The sequence below is a fragment of the Rhipicephalus microplus genome, chromosome 1 (assembly GCF_043290135.1).
Source record: "Rhipicephalus microplus isolate Deutch F79 chromosome 1, USDA_Rmic, whole genome shotgun sequence".
Taxonomy (NCBI): domain Eukaryota; kingdom Metazoa; phylum Arthropoda; class Arachnida; order Ixodida; family Ixodidae; genus Rhipicephalus; species Rhipicephalus microplus.
The window spans coordinates 72,555,690-72,574,336 of NC_134700.1; the positions used below are offsets into that span (position 1 = coordinate 72,555,690).

The 18,647-nt window shown below is 49.7% G+C and overlaps 2 protein-coding genes across 8 annotated transcripts in view; one reads left to right on the top strand and one right to left on the bottom strand.

The window, feature by feature from the left end:
* Nucleotides 1-18,647, top strand: part of LOC119178713 (ATPase WRNIP1-like) — a 208,895-nt gene that overhangs the window by 95,811 nt on the left and 94,437 nt on the right. The window lies entirely within an intron of this gene.
* On the bottom strand, nt 16,117-18,078 carry LOC142770817 (uncharacterized). Its single transcript, XM_075872693.1, has 2 exons — nt 17,652-18,078; nt 16,117-16,586 (listed from the first exon to the last, which is right to left on the bottom strand). The coding sequence occupies exons 1-2, from the start codon at nt 18,076-18,078 to the stop codon at nt 16,189-16,191; spliced, it is 825 nt and encodes a 274-aa protein (XP_075728808.1). The 3' UTR covers nt 16,117-16,188.

Below are 18,647 nucleotides of genomic sequence, written 5' to 3' on the forward strand. Positions count from 1 at the left end.
AGGAAGGAAAAAACCTTATTTGCTACGGTGTGCGATAGGGGTCATGAGTTTGATGGGTGGGGCCCTAAGTCCAGGGCTCCACTGGCTGCCGCCGCCTGCCTGACGTGACGCAGAAGTGCAAGCTGCACCTCTGGGTCAGAGCTGGCGAGCTGTGCCTCCCATTGCTTGAAAGTATTAAAAAGCTTGTACTGACCTAAAAAGGTATCTAAATTTGGTGGTCGTTCTAGGCATCCCCACGAAATGTGGTAGAGCGATGGCGAGCCCCGCCACACCACGGACACGCATGCCCATACAGCGTTGGAAAAATTTTGTGTAATCTTTGAAGATTGCGAAAGACTCCCGTTTGAATTTGGCGGAGGTCAATTGCGTCCTCCCCTACTAATGATTTGTGGGGGGTGCTGTCTTTTTGTCGCATGCCTCACTGGTCAGGAAGAATTTTGCGAGGGGCCATTCTGGATGGGTCATTATGCTCCTCAATAGTTTCCTGCTGGAGTAATTCAAAAGATCGAATGAGCTGTCGAAGCTCTGCTCGGTTCGTGAGCCCTCGAGCACAAGCGTCGGCACTTTCGTTCCCCTCCAGGCCTGCATGTCCTGGACACCAGATCAGCCTGTATTTGTTCTTCAATCTCCCGCCTAAGAATTTGCTTATTTTTATCGGAAGGCGGCCTCTTAAAAAGAAACGGCACGCTTCCTGCGAGTCGGAAATGATAGTTGTCAGCGGCTCATCTCTCTGTTTCTGCGCTTTGATTGCAAAGGCAATGGCAAAGCATTCCGCCTTGGCCATAGAGGAAGTGTACAGCGATGCACATGTCACCATGCCGTTGTTGTTGCTAAGTACTGATGCGACTGACCGTTTAAAATTGTACCTCGAAGCGTCCACATACAAAACATTTGATTTGTTTTCTAATGTTTTTCAGAGCCATCGCACTCTCTCCTCTCGGCGCTTTCTGTTTGTTTTTACGTTCATGTTCTTGGGCAGCGGTGAGATCCAGACATTGCTGCGGACGGGATCCGGGATTTCTACAAGAACCTCGTCCAGGTTCTGGGGGTATGGCGGAAAGCCCACCCTAGCAAGTATCTCTCTCCCCGCTTTCGTTTGACTTAGACGGTTTCTCTGCGCAGTCAGTACCGCTGTCTTTAGCTCAGGGTATGTATTATATTGCCGCATTCAACCTGCAGAGGAGAGCTCGCACAGCCAGATAGGAAGACGAAGCTCTTGCCCGGTCCTCTTTACGAGCGTCTTTCATTTTTAATTAAAGTGAGCTCTTCTATATCGAACTCCTGCTGTGTCTGCGTCGTGACACTGGTGGAGGTGCTGGGTACATGTCCAGGACACCTTCCAACAGCCCAGGATCTAGTCCACAAAGAATTCCGCTCGTCGAAACACCCGTTCACCGCGCCAGCCGCTGCCTGTTAGGCCTGAGCCCAGAGTTTGGTCCTTGGACGGAAAACATGACCGCGCCGGGAAGCAGTTGCCCCACCATGACGAGCCCAAGCACGACACAGGTGACTGTTTTCACCCCTTAAACTCCTGTGGACTTCCATGGCAACACATATGAGGACGCAGATGACTGGCTTGAGGAGTTCGAGCGCACAGCCAACGTTAACGGGTGGAACGCCGCACAGAAGTTGGGGTACGTGTATTTCCCTCTTCAAGACAGGGCTCGCACGTGGTTCATGAATCGCGTGTGGTCAACGTGGGACGAGCTCCGGCGGAAATTCCTGGACACCTTCGCAAACACCGAAAGGCTGGAGCATGCACTACGACTCCTTGAATCACGGATTCAAAAGCCCAACGAGTCTGTTGCTATGTTTGTTGAGGACATGGCTCGTCTCTTTCATCGAGCCGATCCCGATATGTCCGGGAACAGAAAGATCAGCCACCTCATGCGTGGTGTTAAAGAGCAGCTGTTTGCTGGTCTCGTACGGAACCCACCTTCAAGCGTCGACGAATTTTAGAAGGAGGCGACCGCCATAGAACGCGCACTACAGCTACGGTACCGCCAGTACGACCGTCCAAACAACAGCGGACAAATCAGCGCAACCGCCGTGACCACTGTGACTCCTGACGAGCGTTCTTTGCATGACCTGATACGCGAAATTTTGCAAGAAGAGGTGAAGAAGCTCGCCGCCACACTGAATGACTGCGCGATTGCGTCGGTCACAGAAGTTGTTCGCCAAGAAATAAGGCAAGCGCTTTCACTTCCCGAGCCAAACACTGAAATAGTTAGGCCAACATATGCAGATATGCTCCGTCGACAGCCTAGATCTAACGTGCCGCCACCTCAACAGTACCGCCAGCAACATCCGCCGAGAGTGCCTTGGTACTACAGGGAAACGTTGACGCCGATGCGACTCCCACTCCGCAAAACCGACATATGGCCTACCCCTGACTACAGGCCTACAGGCCCCTGTGCTTCCATTGTGGGGAAGCAGGCCACATCGTGCGGTATTGTCCTCATCGCGTTGCCGGATATCAATGATTTCCGTCCACTACCCCTCGGCGCTATTTCGACGGAAGACGCAACGTTGAAACGAGCGCGACGATACCGTGAGACTTTTCTCCTGGCTTCCGGTCACACTCGCCCTCCCCAGGTCATTTTCCCCGATCTAATAGAGTTAGCACCACGGACATGGCGAGAGGAAGGTCTTCCAGTCCACGCCGGGGAAACTAAAAGCAGCGACCTTAGGGGGGAAGGTTGCGAATTGCCGAAGATTTGAAAATCCCCCATTACCGCCGCATGAAGTGCCGCACATTTCGAATGAACCGACGAAAGACGAGATTGTCACCGCCGACATTACACTTTCAATTGACGGTCACGACGTGACCGCACTGGTTGACACTGGTGCGGACTTTTCAATATTGAGTGCGAATCTGGCCGACCAATTGAAGAAGGTAAAAATGGAATGGACGGGGCCGCAAATTAGAGGAGCCGGAGGCCAGCTGCTGACATCACCGGAAAGTGCACCGCACGAATCAAGATCGGGGATTCATCATTCGTGGCCACCTTCGTTATTCTTTCTGAGTGTTGTGAACAGGCCATCTTGGGTATGGATTTCCTGCGGGAGTACGGTGCCATTACAAATATACCGGACGGTGTACTGACCTTCTCAGCGGACCATAGCGCAGCGCTGCAGCGCAAGCCCATGCGCGTGATTGACGACGTGACCATGCCACCGTTGTCATGCCGCCTCGTCTCTGTCACGTGTAACACGCAGCATAGTGGAGAAGGTGTCGTGGAACAAATATCGACGCTTTTACTCTCTCGAGGAATCGCTATTGCCAGAAGTCTCGTCAGTGTAGTGTCTGGGCAAGCAGAGGTCCTGTTGACAAACTTCAGCAACGAGCATCGACACATTGCAGAGGGTACCACAGTTGCATACTTCGAAGAAATTGTAGAATTCCGCGAGTGCTTCGCAGTACAACAGGCAGAGACGCCGGCCGCTTCAACACCACTGCCTGTCGACGTGAGCACAGATTTATCGCCAGCGCAGAGGCAGAGTCTTCTAGATATTCTCGGCCAGTTTGAAGATTGTTTTTCGTCAACCACGAGGGTAAATCAAACGCCACTGACAAAGCACCGAATTATAACGGAAGAGACGGCAAGACCAATTCGACAAAACCCATACCGCGTGGCACCAAAAGAACGCGAAGCAATCCAAGAACAAGTCCAAAAAATGCTCAATGATGACATCATTCAGCCGTCAAAAAGCACTTGGGCATCACCGGTAGTGCTAGTTAAGAAGAAAGACGGCAGCTTACGCTTCTGTGTGGACTACTGCAAGCTGAACCGCGTGACAAAGAAAGACGTATACCCACTACCGTGTATTGACGATTCACTTGACAGGCAGAGGCATGCGCGCTTCTTCTCGTCGATGGACCTGAAAAGCGGTTATTGCAAATCGAGGTCGATGAGCGTGACAGAGAAAAGACTGCTTTTGTTACGCCTGACGAGCTTTACGAGTTTAAAGTCTTGCCCTTCGGATTGTGCTCAGCCCCAGCAACATTTCAGAGACTGATGGATACCGTCCTATCAGGCCTTAAGTGGCAGACGTGTCTGGTTTACCTCGACGACGTCATTGTTTTCTCACCAACATTCGAGGAACATCTAAAACGGCTGGTTTTAGTATTTCGAGCAATACGGTCCACTGGCTTATCGCTGAAACCTGAGAAATGCCATTTCGGTTTCAAGAAACTTCGATTCTTAGGACATGTGGTGAGCCATGAAGGTGTTCGTCCGGACCCCGACAAGATGGACGCCGTCCGAAACCGGACGGCGTCTATCTCGTAGACTGGTCGTAGACACCCCCTGTGCTTGCTCACTTTGACGAGGACGCTCCAACCGTGATCCACACTGATGCCAGCAACGTAGGTTTAGGCGCTGTACTCGTCCAGTGGCAAGACTCAGCCGAGAGAGTGATTGCATATGCAAGTAGGACGCTTTCCCGTGTCGAGTCCCATTATTCCACAACGGAAAAGGAATGTCTTGCTGTAGTATGGGCAGTTCTGAAGTTTCGACCATACCTCTACGGCCGTCCCTTCCACGTAGTCAGCGACCACCACTCTCTTTGCTGGCTGACCAACCTGAAGGACCCATCCGGGCGGCTAGCGCGCTGGAGCTTACGCCTACAAGAATTCGATATGACGGTCGTCTATAAGTCGGGACGACAGCACTCTGATGCTGATTGCTTATTCAGGTCACCTATAAGGCAAGATGATGTCTCAGAAGATGATGACATGGCATTTTTAAGAGTGGTCGACACGGTCACCATTTCGTCTAAGCAGAAAGAAGACAGTGAGTTGCTCCCTCTTATTAATTTCCTTAATGGCCAGTCTACGAGCGTGTCCAAGATATTTGCAAGGAGCCTGCCATTATTCTGCTTGCGCAGTGGTGTCCTATACAAGAAGAACTCTGCCCCCAGCGGAAATGCCCACTTACTTGTCGTCCCGACAACCATTCGCGATGAGATCCTGAGCGCTTGCCACGATGAGCCAACCTCCGGCCACCTCGGATACACGCGCACATTGGCCAGAATCCAACAGAAGTACTACTGGCCGAAGCTTCCAGGCACTGTAAAGCATTACGTACGCACGTGCCTCGATTGTCAACGACAAAAATCGCCACCTTTAAAACCAGCCAGATTGTTGCAACCAGTTCAAGTGCCCACCATGCCTTTTGCACAAATCGGAATGGATTTTCTTGAACCATTTCCGACTTCGCATACTGGAAACAAGTGGGTAATTGCCGCTACGGACTATCTTACTCGCTACGCAGAAACAAAGGCTTTATCAAGTGGAACCGCAGTAGAAGCGGCACGATTTTTCATTGAAAATATCGTTCTGAGGCATGGTGCTCCTAGAATTATAATAACAGGCAGAGGTACCGCTTTCACGGCCATGCTCCTCAAGTCAATGCTTGAGCTGACTGGAACAGCGCATCGAAAAACTACCTCCTACCACGCACCAACCAATGGCCTAACAGAGCGCCTCAATAAGACAATTGCTGATATGCTGAGCATGTATATCGACGGAGATCATAAAAATAGAGATGACATTCTACTATACGTGACGTTTGCCTATAATACAGCGCAGCAGGAAACTACCCGAAGCACGCCATTTAGTCTTCTTTATGGCCGTGAAGTGACGACAATGCTTGATGCCATGTTGCTGCACGACTGCGACGATACAGACACGGATGCTCAAGCCTTTGTCCAAGGAGCCAAAGAGGCGCAGCAGCTAGCACACGTGCGAATCGCCCGGCAGCAGAGTTACGACGCACAATGTATAACCTGTGACACCGACACGTCACTTATCAACCAGGCGAGAATGTGTGGGTCTGGAGCCCTACTCCCCGACGCGGCCTTTCTGAAAAGTTACTGAAGAAGTACTTTGGTCGCTACAAAGTTGTACGGCGCCTAAGTGACGTGAAATGTGAGGTCATCCTTGACAGTTCCTCGCGAACTCGTCAGCAAAAATCAGAAATAGTACACGTTGTGTGGGTGAAGCCATATCGCAGTGAGCCATTTGCATAATACGTCAGCTACGTACACCACGTATGTTATAGCAGAGCATCGGGACGATGCTCTTCCTGGAGGGAGGCAAATGCTGCATTCAACCTGCAGAAAAGAGCTCGCGCAGCAAGAAAGATAGACGAAGTTCTTGCCCGGCCCTCTTCACGAGCACCATGCATTTATTTAAATTGAGCTCTTCTATATCCGTCTTCTGCTGTGTCTGCGTCCTGACAATATCATCTAGATAACATAACCAGGTTTTGCACTCAAGGCCACGAAGAACGGTGTCTATTATACGCTCAAACATTGCCGGAGTGTTGCATAAACCGAAGGGCCTTACGTTGAACTCATAGAGGCCATCGGGTGTTGCAAATGTTGTCTTGTCCTTGTCTGCTTCATGCATAGGTATTTGCCGATACCCTGAACGGAGATCAAGGCTTGAGAAATATTCAGCGCCCTGGAGGGAGTCTAGCGCATCGTCAATTCATGGCATCGGATATACATCTTCGTACGTGGTCTTATTTAGTGCTCTATAATCAACGCAAAATCGTACCAAGCCATACTCCTTCCGGACCAGCACAATGGGCGGTGACCAAAAACTTGACGATGGCCAAATTATGCCACGTTTCAGCATGTTAGTGACGTCCTTGACAATTTTGCATCCCGCGGCAGTCACGTGGTATGGTCAACGGCATACAATGAAATTGCCTTTTGTTTTGATACGGTGCTCTGCGACAGACGTGCGCTCGAGAAGGTTAGTGTGGACATCGAAAGAAGCACTGTGTTTTCCAAGTACTGCTAAGAGATCCTACTTTTGCGCCGCAGGGAGATCAGAATTTATGGTAGAAATTAAAGCAGTCGTCGTCACATGGTCTTCGTTTACAATAGGCAATACTGGTACATCATTATGAAAGGGCATTAGGGCAAGAGGTTCGGGTCAGCAAAGCAGGCTAGCCGGGTACCTTGAGGCAGAAGAGGGGGGAAGATGTAGGGTTACGGGCAGTGATCAATGCTTGGCTGTCACTAAACCTGACCAAGCTAGGTGCAATAACGATCCCGTCATATATCGAGTGATCACATGGAGCGAGAAACACATCACCCTTAATGATCTTACCGGACTTTAATGTCAAGAAATTCTCGTTGTCAGGTGGAATTCGACAATTGGCTGCCGTGATGAAATGCATTTCGTGAGTACCTTCATCAGATGAAAATTTCGCTGATGGCAAGATATTACGACCAATGCTGAAGAAAGGAAGTCCTATCCCAATATAAGTGCGTGTGGGCATGACGACACCACTAGAAAAGGAATATGATGAAAAATGCCATCGACAAAAACTCTCGGTGTGCACACACCGATGGGCTGAACAAGTATTGCATTGGCACACCGAAGAGAAGGTCCAGTATACGGCGTTTTCACTTTGCACAACCGAGAACACAGTTCAGTACTAATGACGGAAAGCGCCACGCCTGTGTCTGCCCATACTTCAGTCGATAAACCTTCAATACATTCTAACAGGACATTTCAGGGCTGCTGCGAAGGAGTTTGGCTTGTCCCGAAACATGCAGCTTTCCCTCCCAAAGCTCCACTTCCTATTTTTTCGGGCAGTGGCCCAGGGTCGACATAGCTAGTCGTAGAGGCGAAGAGGAGCGGTGCATTGGTGACGGAGAGCGGTGACCCGGAAAATGAGAAGGAAGCTCTGTGGAGCTTCGAAGAAGCTCCACAGAGCTTTGAAGAAGGAGCTCCTTTGAAGCTCTGTGGAGATGGTGAGCAGTGTTTGTACCGTCGGTAGGGTTGACTGTATTGTGGTATCTGACCAGGCAGCTCATCTCTTTCATAGTAGTAATAACCCTGCTTTTTGTCCTCTTGGCGGCGTCGGCAAAAGCGGGAAATATGACCACAAATTCCGCAATAATAGCATACAGGTCAGGGTGGCCGCCAGGAGTTGGGAGGCAGAAGCGACGGTCGTGGTGACAGAGCAGTCATCGACCCGTGAATCGGAGATGTGTGGGGTGGCCTCTGAGAAGGTGCCAGCGCCGCAACCTATGCATAAATTGGGTGGGGTGGTGCTAGAGAAGAAGGCGCCAGCATCGCAACCTGTGCATAAGTTGGCGTCGGTACAACATCATGCCTGGGGACTTTGGTAGACCTCATGGCAACAAGTTCTTCCCTGCTGATGTTGCAGAGGCTGCTGCCAGGCGATGGCGTGCGAAGCTCAAGAGGGGAAGGCACAGTTTGTGCCTGGAGTTCCTCTCATGTGATGGTGCGAATCAATGCACGTACCTCGACATCAGAGGGTGCACTCATATGAAACGTGTCAGGTTGCAGACGTAGCAAATGGAGCTCATCAAGGCGCTGACATGTTACGACAATTTGGGAGACAGTAGTAGGGTCCTGTACCGCAAGCGTGTTGAATGCCGCAGCACCAATGCCTTTGAGCAGGTGGCGCACCTTGTCGATCTCCGTTATTGAGTTGTTCACTTGACAACAAAGGGCGAGGACATCTTCAATATATGACGTATATGATTTGCCATTTTGCTGAACACGCTCCGCTAGCTTCTTCGCTATGTCTGAGCGAATGGAAGCGTTCACAAAAATCTGCCGTAGCTGGTGTTTAAATGAGGCCCAATCCAGAAAGTTCAGGTCGTGATTTTGCGACACCGGTCAGGTGAAAGGAGACGCGGGTGAGCTTCGCATAGTAATCCCAGTGATTGAGGGCACTCGCATGATCGTACTCCTGCAACCAGTCGTCGATATCATCACCACGAAAGCCGCTAAATACCGGGACATCCTTCTGCGGGATGGTGATCAAGCAGGAAGGAGGTGCTGTCGGGGCAGATGTCGTGGGTGCTGCCGCGGAAGAGCTCTCGTCTTGTGACATTGCCGAGGTTGGTTGGGGCGAACGGTGACCGGAACGGAGTTCCAGGGGTGTATTGGAGTGGCGTAAAGGCAACGGTATAGCGAAAGGACTGGGTGACCGGACAGCACAATGCACCACTTGAGAGACAGCGTTCAAGCCTCCAAAACTCTTCTTTATTCACACTTGAGCCAAAGCCCCTCTGCCTAGACCCAAGCGGTAATAATGAGTATTCACAGGTGAGAAGGCAAATAACATGAATAGTGCTAACAGCATGAATAGTGCTCACAGTACATATACTATTCGCATTCGATTCAAAATTATTCGACCAGAATCACTATTCGCTTCGAATTCGCTTTGAACCTGAAATTCACTATTTGCACAAGCCTAGTTTTTTGTGTAGTTGTTTAAAGCACAGTATATTATTTAAAGAATGCAACTTTATGTGATATTTATTTCTGTTAAGAGTTTAGCATGGCATACTCAAAGAGTTCAGCTGTAGTGCACCGCTGCAGCGACATCGCCTCAGTATCCCTACATTTGCCCGTGCCCAATAAATAATACGAGAAATGAACGGTTAAAGAGTGCTGAGACAGGTTTTTTTTATTTTTGTCAGCGTTTCAGCTAGAGCAGCGGTTCTCAGCCATGGATGTGTCGGGGACCCCTTGTGGACTGGCTGAATTCATGGGGGACCCCTTGCAGCGGAGGGAAGGGAAGGGAAAGGACGGGGGGTACGTAGGTAAATTAACACAACTTTAGCGTGAAACAGGTGCCTTTTATTTCTGCCAAAAACATCAAACAAATGTGCCACATCACTTCATTTTGGACAGTTCATCAATACGTGGCACAGTCGCGCTTAACCCTTTCGGCCCAGGCGGTGTCAATTGACACCACCGCACAAATTTTGCCCTAGTATCTCGAAAACGTAACCAATACTGCTCATTCTTGGGGGCATAGTTTTTCAATGATCCCCACTGCGATTGACAACAATATTGCGGCACGTTTGTGGAGGTAGCAGCCACAAAGAAGAAGAAGCGTGACCGAGGTCTTCCGTGAAGCCGAGGCGCGTAAGTTGAGGCGGGTAAGCGCCATTTTCGGGACGACGTACCGAAGCTGTTTCAGTGAGTATTAGGCTGAAAAGTAAGACGTTGGTTCCCATTTTGTGTGCACCATTGAGCGGCAGAAAAAAAATAAGCCACTTTTTTCATTTTCCAATCACAGGGCCCTAATTACCTAATTTGATTCCACGTTAATCCGAAAATGCTTGTACCAGTGGCTCAATTTTTTGTTTGTGGTCTTCTGAGGTCCCAACTACTAGAAAAACGTGCACAAAAAGTGTATCTGACCAAAATAAAAAATCCAGGGCTGAAAGGGTTAAAAAAATGTGGGTGAGGTTTTGCAGATCACAGAAATACCTTCAGGGACCCCCTAGGGTCCGCGGACCCCCATTTGAGAACCACTGGGCAAGAGCATCATCAAACCGTTCTCATCAAAAATTCAGTGACATGCTGTGTACGAAAGCTGCTATGGACAATTACGTCATACTCTCTTTCTCACCTCTGCCTAGCCTCTTCGACCCATGAGGTGCGCTGGCATTGGTGGTGATCGTAGAGCTCTCATGAGCGCCCTCGAGAATTTGTGCTTTAACACTCTAGACCTCCGCGATGGCGCATCGACAGGTTGCGCGCGCAGTCTGGGAGGCCTTCACATAGTGCGCCCGGCTGCACGCGCGCTGTCTGGCAACAGAGACGAAGATCGCAAAGTGGTTCATATCTGCTCAGACATGTACAGCCGCTCTACCATCCGATCTTACTTCCGCACATTCTACAGCCCATTAGAGCAATCAGATCAGCAGCCACAGTGATGTGGCTGCTGAGATGCTCTGGCCTCGTAAAGTGGCCAGAGCATGTCGCTCTCTGAATGGGCATTTGAAAACCTCTTTGGCCGAGTTGCAACGATTTGCACCGATCTGCAGTGGTTTGCTGCTTTAAAGCGTTTTAATCAATTACACAGTTGTGCAGAGAGCTCAGATGCGTCTCTATTGAGACTTGATCTTCTGGCCCAATGTGTTTGTGCAATATGACCAAAACTGTTTCAAGGTCTCTTTAACGCTGTTAGTGCATTCAAACTGCATAAAATACATTCTGGCAGAACAGCAAAGGTTGAGAACACAACCAGGCAATGGTCACTGAAAGCTTCCGTGAAAGAAAAAAATTCCAGTGCACATCTACCAAGAGTTGAAAAATAGAAGCTAACGTCTGCATTGCTGAAATGCTCGACTTCACCATGAACTTACAGTGATAAGGTGCGTTCGTTTATAAGAGGCATGTCAGGAGGACCGTAGAGCACCGTCATGTTAGCAGGGATACTAGATAGCACCCTCATTTTTGCGCTTTTGTTCAACAGCATATCAGCGTGCACGGAAAGCAAAACTATTGCGATTTTCATCTTTTAGTGATCATTTCAGAATACGTGGGGGTGCAACAGGTGCGCCGATTTGATACAGTTCCTCATTCTTGCACTGAGCTGTGCCAGAACCATGAACAATGCTAAAATTGTGCCATGCTGCGCCAAAATGCCCGGCCAGGCTCGAAGCTTGCTCAGTTGCGCTAATTTTAGGGAGAAAAGGCGGCCACGTTGGCTATCTATTTGCAGTTTGTGTCATCAATCAATCCAAGCGTGCAGACCCTAATCTTTAACCACAGTTTAAGATATATCCCAATTAGACAGGGCACTTGGGACACGCAATCGACCAGATAAAGTAACAAAGTCACGCGCTGTCCATCCGCTGACAGCTGCGGATACCTATTGGCGGGACGGCGCAACCTGAAAACAAAAAAATGGCAGTGGCTTAGCTCAGCTATGCCAGGATATATGTAGCGTTAGCAAAGGTTCAGCTGATTATTCTTAGCTTTCCAGATATCATGCTTACAGCTGTTCCAATGACACACACACGGTATACGTATTATGTGGCACATGTATATTTATTTTGGCGGGCAACTACTTCGGGATCTGATGAGTTAAGCTTCTTCGCTCTACTGTACCGTTGAGCAGCATTTGCACTCTCTTTCTTCGTGGCTATATCACAGTGGCAAACGCCACTCAGAGGCGCTATCAAGGGGCTCCAGCGCAGTGTCGGATGGCGTCTGCACAGGGAACAGGCGCGCGTCGGCGTCCATATGTTTACTAAGGCTATGACGGCACTCCTCTGGAAAGCGCACACGGGGGGCGGTAAGTCGCGCGTGGCCACGGCCGAGTGCGAGGGAGGTGCCGGCTTCAGTGCGTGACACCACTGATCGTCTGCGCAGCGCATCGAATTGCGCGCAAACCGGCGGCGAGCCGCGCGCAGCGGTGGCGGCGGAGTATTATTGCGCATGCGCAGACCAGTGCCACGCGAAATCGACTCAGCGAGGCCAGTGTAGCTAACGCTACAAAAGCGTTGCTATAGCCATATATAGCCACCAACGTTGCTGTAGCCACCAGGTTGTCAACATGCTATGGCATGTTAGCAACTAAAGCTGGAAGCCTTTCCTGCGTGCAAACGAACTCGACGTGCAGCGAAAATTGTCGTTGCCAGCGACCGCGTGGGTTGCCATAGCAGTGGCAATTAAAACATCTTTTTGTTTTGAAGTTGTGTGTTCCCGGCGATAGATATCCGGTGCCGTTGCCGAGCCAACAAGGGCGTGCCGTTGTTACTTTATCTGGTCGAATGCACCTTGCAAGCGATACAACAAGTTGTGCCCTAGACCTAATTCCATCACGAAAAAAAAGAAAAAAGGGGGGGGGGGGGGGACGTAGCAGTGTTTTGTGACTTTTTGTAACTTGTGCAGAACTCTGCTTAATCCACCTTCGCCGCAGTGCAACGGCGTCCTATGGAAAAGGGCGCTTTGAGTTTGTAGGGGCACTTAGTGCTAATCACGAAACGCAGCACATAGTAGGATTGATGGCGTCTGAAGAAGTTACTGGCAATTATTTGGAGCAATGTATGACATTTCTGGCACCATGAGAAAAACTGTGGCAGTTATTATTTATTGCCACCCCTACGAATCCCTGAATTTCAAGTTCGCCAGCTTGGTAGATCCACATTCGAATTCGCAGTCGAATGCGGCGAATGATAATGTGGACTTTACTATTATTTGCTCAGTGAGGCGACTCATAATACTAATTTTATTGAAATAGCAGTGCTCTTACTCACACTGCACAATTTAAGGGGAGATGCGGGTCGAAAAATGCGAGTTTTTTTTTTTTTTTCAAAATTACAGATTTTTTATTTTACCCTGTTTTGATAAGATTGCTACCTTTACTGTTATGAAAAAAAATAATACAGGTCGAGACTTAACTGGAAATGCTTTAAAATTGCATCTGAAGATCACAACGTGCCTGTTAAAAGGTCGAAAGTGTACAGTCTTCGAGCACCTTGCTGCTGATAATGCGCCGTCGCTCGCCATTGTTGATCGCATGAATCAAAGAGTCGAGCCTCACTCTTCAAATAACAAGTTTCTCTCGCTGATGCAGCACAAGAAATAATAAAAAGAAGCACTCTTCTGCGCGTTTTTTGAGCACCGTGACTGGCTTATCACATGGTATGAATCAGGGACCGCCATTGGCCACTGCACGCCTGTATGTGCTGTCAAACATATTTGCGGGGTCCATGTCGTGTCGAGCAGCACAGCTGAACAATGCCTTTCTCATGTAATTATCTCTGTTATGGATGAAAAAAGGCATTGCTTGCAAGTGAAAGACGTTGTGCAGCGCGCTCTGTAGGAATAGGCTACAAGCAGCTAGTCCGATTTGCAGCAGTTATTGGCTTGCAAAAGCCAATGCATCAAAAGTCGTTCACACCCGTCAGCCGGAAAGTTCGTGATGCGACAATGGATGACGTCAGCACCAATCTTGAGAGGTGGAAAGAGCTCGCAGTGAGAGAACTTAGCAGGGACGACATTGCCATTATGTACGACGGTATGTGGCACAAACATGGCTGCAAAATGGCATGACACTGGACTTAGTTTGGATTTCACAGTCCTGTCGAACTTCTTCCTAGCTTGCAGTTAGCACAAGGCTCTGCCGAATGTAGCGGAAGTTTGGCAAGCGTTTTATGGCCCTGTCTGTAAGCGAAATGTCTGTGAGGAGTCGGCTCGAAAAAGCCGAGAGGAACAAACTCATGATGCTGGTGTATTTTAGTCGCAGTGGCCACTACAAGAAGGAATGTTCTTTTTTGTGTGCAAATTTCATCTGATTTAATGATATCTTTCATAAATAAATACTCGATTTTAACTTTAAAACTCGTTATTCTCGAAACACAAGTTTTGACATTTTTTCCAATGTGCCCCTCCTTTTTCGGGCACTTCTAGTGCTTGGATCTGCATGAAATTTTGCACAATTTTTTTCCTAAGTACGAAAAATGCAATTCTCTAGATTAAATTTCAATATTTTATTGTATAATAAAAAAATGTATGTATACTTTTACTATGGTAGGTGAAATATGGACTTTTTACATCTATTATTTTTCACGCGTATTACATATTTTGTATGTGATCCCTAATTAGTTATTTGCACTCTAAATTTTATTTGAAGCATTATGAATTTTAAATAATAAAAAATTACAGAAGTTTAGGGATGAAAAGAGGGGGGCAAAAAGGTTAGGGTTTTCACTTTGTCATGTTGCAGAGATAAAAGTGTGTAACTTGCAAGAAAACTAATTATATATTTGAAATCAGCATGAAAAGTTCCATAAACAGCTCAAGTTTCATTGCTCTAGGCTGAATATTAAAAAAAAGTGTCTTCGAGTAGCGTCTCCCCTTAAGGCATGTTGAATGATTTGTACATATTTTTGTCTAAGTGTAAGGCTATTTTTTCATACTGTTCCTGTAGTAACACAGGCGCGCGCAGCGAAGCAGCAAGGACGATGGTCGGGCAGTCAACGACAGCGTTTATTGTCCGCAGCGTGGTTATATACATTGGCATTAGAAGAGGGTGAAGGGAAGGAGGGAAAGAGGGAGAATGAAGGCGCACAGGGCCCAAACGAAATGGTGCGCGCGCAGCTGGTTTTGCTGGCGTTACAAACGAAACAAATACAACATTTCTTTCCTCTTAAAAGTGGAACCGTTGTACCGGGTTCCTAACTCTTGTGGATCACCTCAGCGTTGGCTGATGCGGGACCACCTCAGGCGAGTGTTCGTCCGTAGTGACTGGAGGTTCCGTAGCAGCTGTTGCGGAAAACTCACTCCGACCATCCGCTGCCGGTAGCTCTGGGCTTCGCTCTTGCTCATTCCGCCTGGACGTGCGTTGCAACGCAGGAGACGGGACAGGAGTAGTCACGCTGGCAGGTTCAGCTTCAGCATCCGCGCCTTGAGCCGACCCCGCAGTTGCAGACTCCGGCACCGATTCGCGGCGGCGGCGGACTTGGTCGATATGACGCTGCACTAACCCTCTTGGTGTGTCCACTACTATCATTCTCGCCCCCGACGCAGCTTTTACGCGTCCAGGCGTCCATCTTTTGCCGGCACCGTTGTTGCGCACGTAGACGCTGCTTCCTGGCGAGATGGTCCAATCGTCAGCACCCGGCGACCAGTTTTCATCCCTGGGCGGCAGGCAGGTGTCAAGACGGGACCGCAGCTGGTAACCGAGAAGCATCTCCGAGGGTGACTTTCCTTCTTTTTGCGGGGTCCTCCTGTAATGGAATAGCAGGCGCATGATGTTATCTTCTAGTGGGCCATCTTGCATTTTCCGCAAACCATCCTTAAGGGTTCGCACTGCTCTTTCCGCTGCTCCATTCGACTGAGGATGGAAAGGCGCTGTACGCAAGTGGACAATATTGTTTCTTGCTACAAACGTGGCGGACTCCTGGCTCGTAAATTGCGTGCCATTATCGGACACGATTGTGCGTGGCACTCCGAACCGACAAAACAGACTTCGTAAGCAGCGAATAGTACCCGCTGTGTTCGCATGCATCATAGGTATTGCTTCAATCCACTTCGTGTGAGCATCTACCACCACAAGTATCATCTTACCGGCTAATGGGCCCGCAAAATCGATGTGGATCCGGGACCACTTCTCGGCCGTTTTCGGCCAACTCACCGTTGGTGCTGCGGCAGGCATGGGCAGGTTTTCTACACAGCTTACACACCGCACCGACAATTCCTGAATCTCCCTGTCCATCCCTGGCCACCAAAACAGTGACCGTGCCACCGCTTTCATTGACGAAGAGCCTTGGTGTGTTTCATGTAGCAGCTGCAACATCCTTTTCTGCGCCTTCCGTGGTATGACGACTCTGTTGCCCCAATAAATTAGCCGGTGAGCCATCGACAGCTCCATTTTGCGATCAAAAAAAGGGCAGCAAGTCGGGCACCATTCCATTTGTTGTTCGAGGCCAGCCATGCAAGATGTATTCCGCGACACGGGCTAACAACGAGTCCTTGGCAGTGAGCTCCTGTAACTCGTGCGTCGTCACTATACCTTCGTCCAGGGCCTCCAACGACAGGACGTACTCGGGAGGCTCCCCTTCGGCTACTGGTTCCGCTGCCGCCGGGGCTGGTAGTCTGCTGAGGGCATCTGCTGTCAGTAGTTGTTTCTTCGGAACGTACTGTAGCTTGTACTGGTAGCCTCCTAGGAACAGTGCCCACCGTTGAATGCGCGCGGCGGCCATCGGCCGCGTTTGGCGGTCAGGCTTGAGCAGTCCCAGCAGTGGCTGATGGTCGGTTACCAGGGTGAATTGCCGACCTAGGAGGTAGTCACGAAAACGAGAAACGCCAAAAATCAGTGCCAAGGCTTCTCGCTCCAGTTGAGAGTAGTTTCGCTCCGCTTTTGTTAACGTTCTGGAGCGAAAACCGATTGGTCTGTGCTCATTTCCCGCAGAGTGAAAAAGAACAGCACCCACGCCATACGGGGAAGCATCACATTCTAACTCCAGTTCCTTGTTGGGATCAAAATGAACGAGAAGCTGCGCATTCTTCAACATTACTTTCGCTTTCTCGAACGCTGACTGTTGCGGTTCCCGCCATTCCCAACGGGCTCGTTTTTCCATGAGCTGATACAAGGGGCTGAGCACAGTCGACATGTTGGGCAGGAAACGTGCGTAGAACGTGAGCATGCCAAGGAACGAGTACAATTCGCTAACGTTACGCGAGCGCGGGGCTTGTATGACGGCGTCTACGTTCTTTTCAATGGGGTGGAGGCCTTGCCGATCTATACGATGGCCAAGGTAAGTCACAGAAGGTTGCCGAAGCTTGCACTTGTCAATCCTAAGTTTAACGCCGTGCTCTCGGAACCGCTCCAACACTCTCTTGAGCTGCTCTCCGTTATCACTCTTGCCTTCTGACACTAACACGTCGTCAAGGTAGGCTTGAACACCCAGCAGCCCGCCGAGTACTGCATCCATCTTTCTTTGAAAAATGGCCGGTGCGGAAGCTATTCCAAACGGAAGTCTGTTATACCGGAAAAGCCCTCGGTGCGTGTTAATGACACACAGCCCGCTGGACGCTTCGTCAAGGGGCACTTGATTGTATGCATCTTTTAAGTCTAAGATGCTGAAATATTCGCCTCCGTTTAAGCTTGTGAACATGTCCTCTATCACCGAAAGAGGGTAACGCTCCACCTCACATGCCGGGTTAAGGTTAACCTTAAAGTCACCGCATATCCTCACGCTCCCGTCCTTTTTCAAAACGACCACAATAGGTGTAGCCCATTCTGCATGTTGCACGGGCGATAGAACCCCAAGTGACGCCAGCCGATCAATTTCACGAGAGACCTTATCGCGGAGGGCGTAAGGAAGAGATCTGGGCTTACAGAATTTCGGTGTCGCTGTCTCCTTGAGTTTTAGGCTGGCTGGTGGACCTTTGATTAGTCCAAGGTCTGTTGAGAAAACATCCTCGAACTTGCCGAGCAGTCGGTTCAGCATAGAGTCGCTTGGCTCGGCGCTTGCTGTAGGGTCCAGCGCAGTCAGGTCTCCAATGGGAACGCCCGTCTTGCTAAGCAAAGCAATGAGATCGCGGCCACATAGGCTGGGTCCTGCACAGTCAAGCACGATGAGCGGGCAAGGCACAGATACATTTTGATACTTCACTGGGAGTTCGAGTTCCCCCAACACCGGAAGCTGTCCCGCGTAACATGACAGCTTGATTCGTGGTGGTTGTAAGCGCGGCCACTGTGCGTGGTGTCGATCGTACACTTGGCGCGATACGACGCACACCGGGGAACCAGTATCTACCTCCATGGCAAGGTCTACGTTGCCCCATCGAAACGTGCGGCGTATGGGTGGTTCGAAACCGTTTTTTCTTTCCGAAATCAACGTCCAAACGTTGCGCTATCCAGGTCGTCGTTGCTAGACACGCTTTCAACTGTCAGTGCCTTTACAGTCGCTGCCCGCCTTCCCACCTTTGCATCAGTTGGAGCACTGTAGCATTTCTTTGCCAAATGACCGCGCCGCCCACAGTGATAGCAGCGTGCGTTAACCCAGCGGCAGGCGTTATCGTCGTGCTTCGTGCTTCCACATCAGCCGCAGTCATGCGACGCGCCTAGTGTACGATTACCTCGAGAGGGCGAGGGATGATGGGCTTGCATTTTTAACACAGTCGGCGGCTCTGCACTCATATTTTTTGCATCGCTGTCGGTTGCCTCGGCTGCAATGGACATTGATTCAGCCTCCTCGAGGGTTAAATCTTTATGTGCCAGTAACTGCTTGCGCAAGTTAATTGAGCGTACGCCGCAAACAATCCTGTCCCTCAACATCCGGTTCAGCGCACTTCCGAAGTTGCAATTGTCTGCTATGCGCCGTATTTCGAC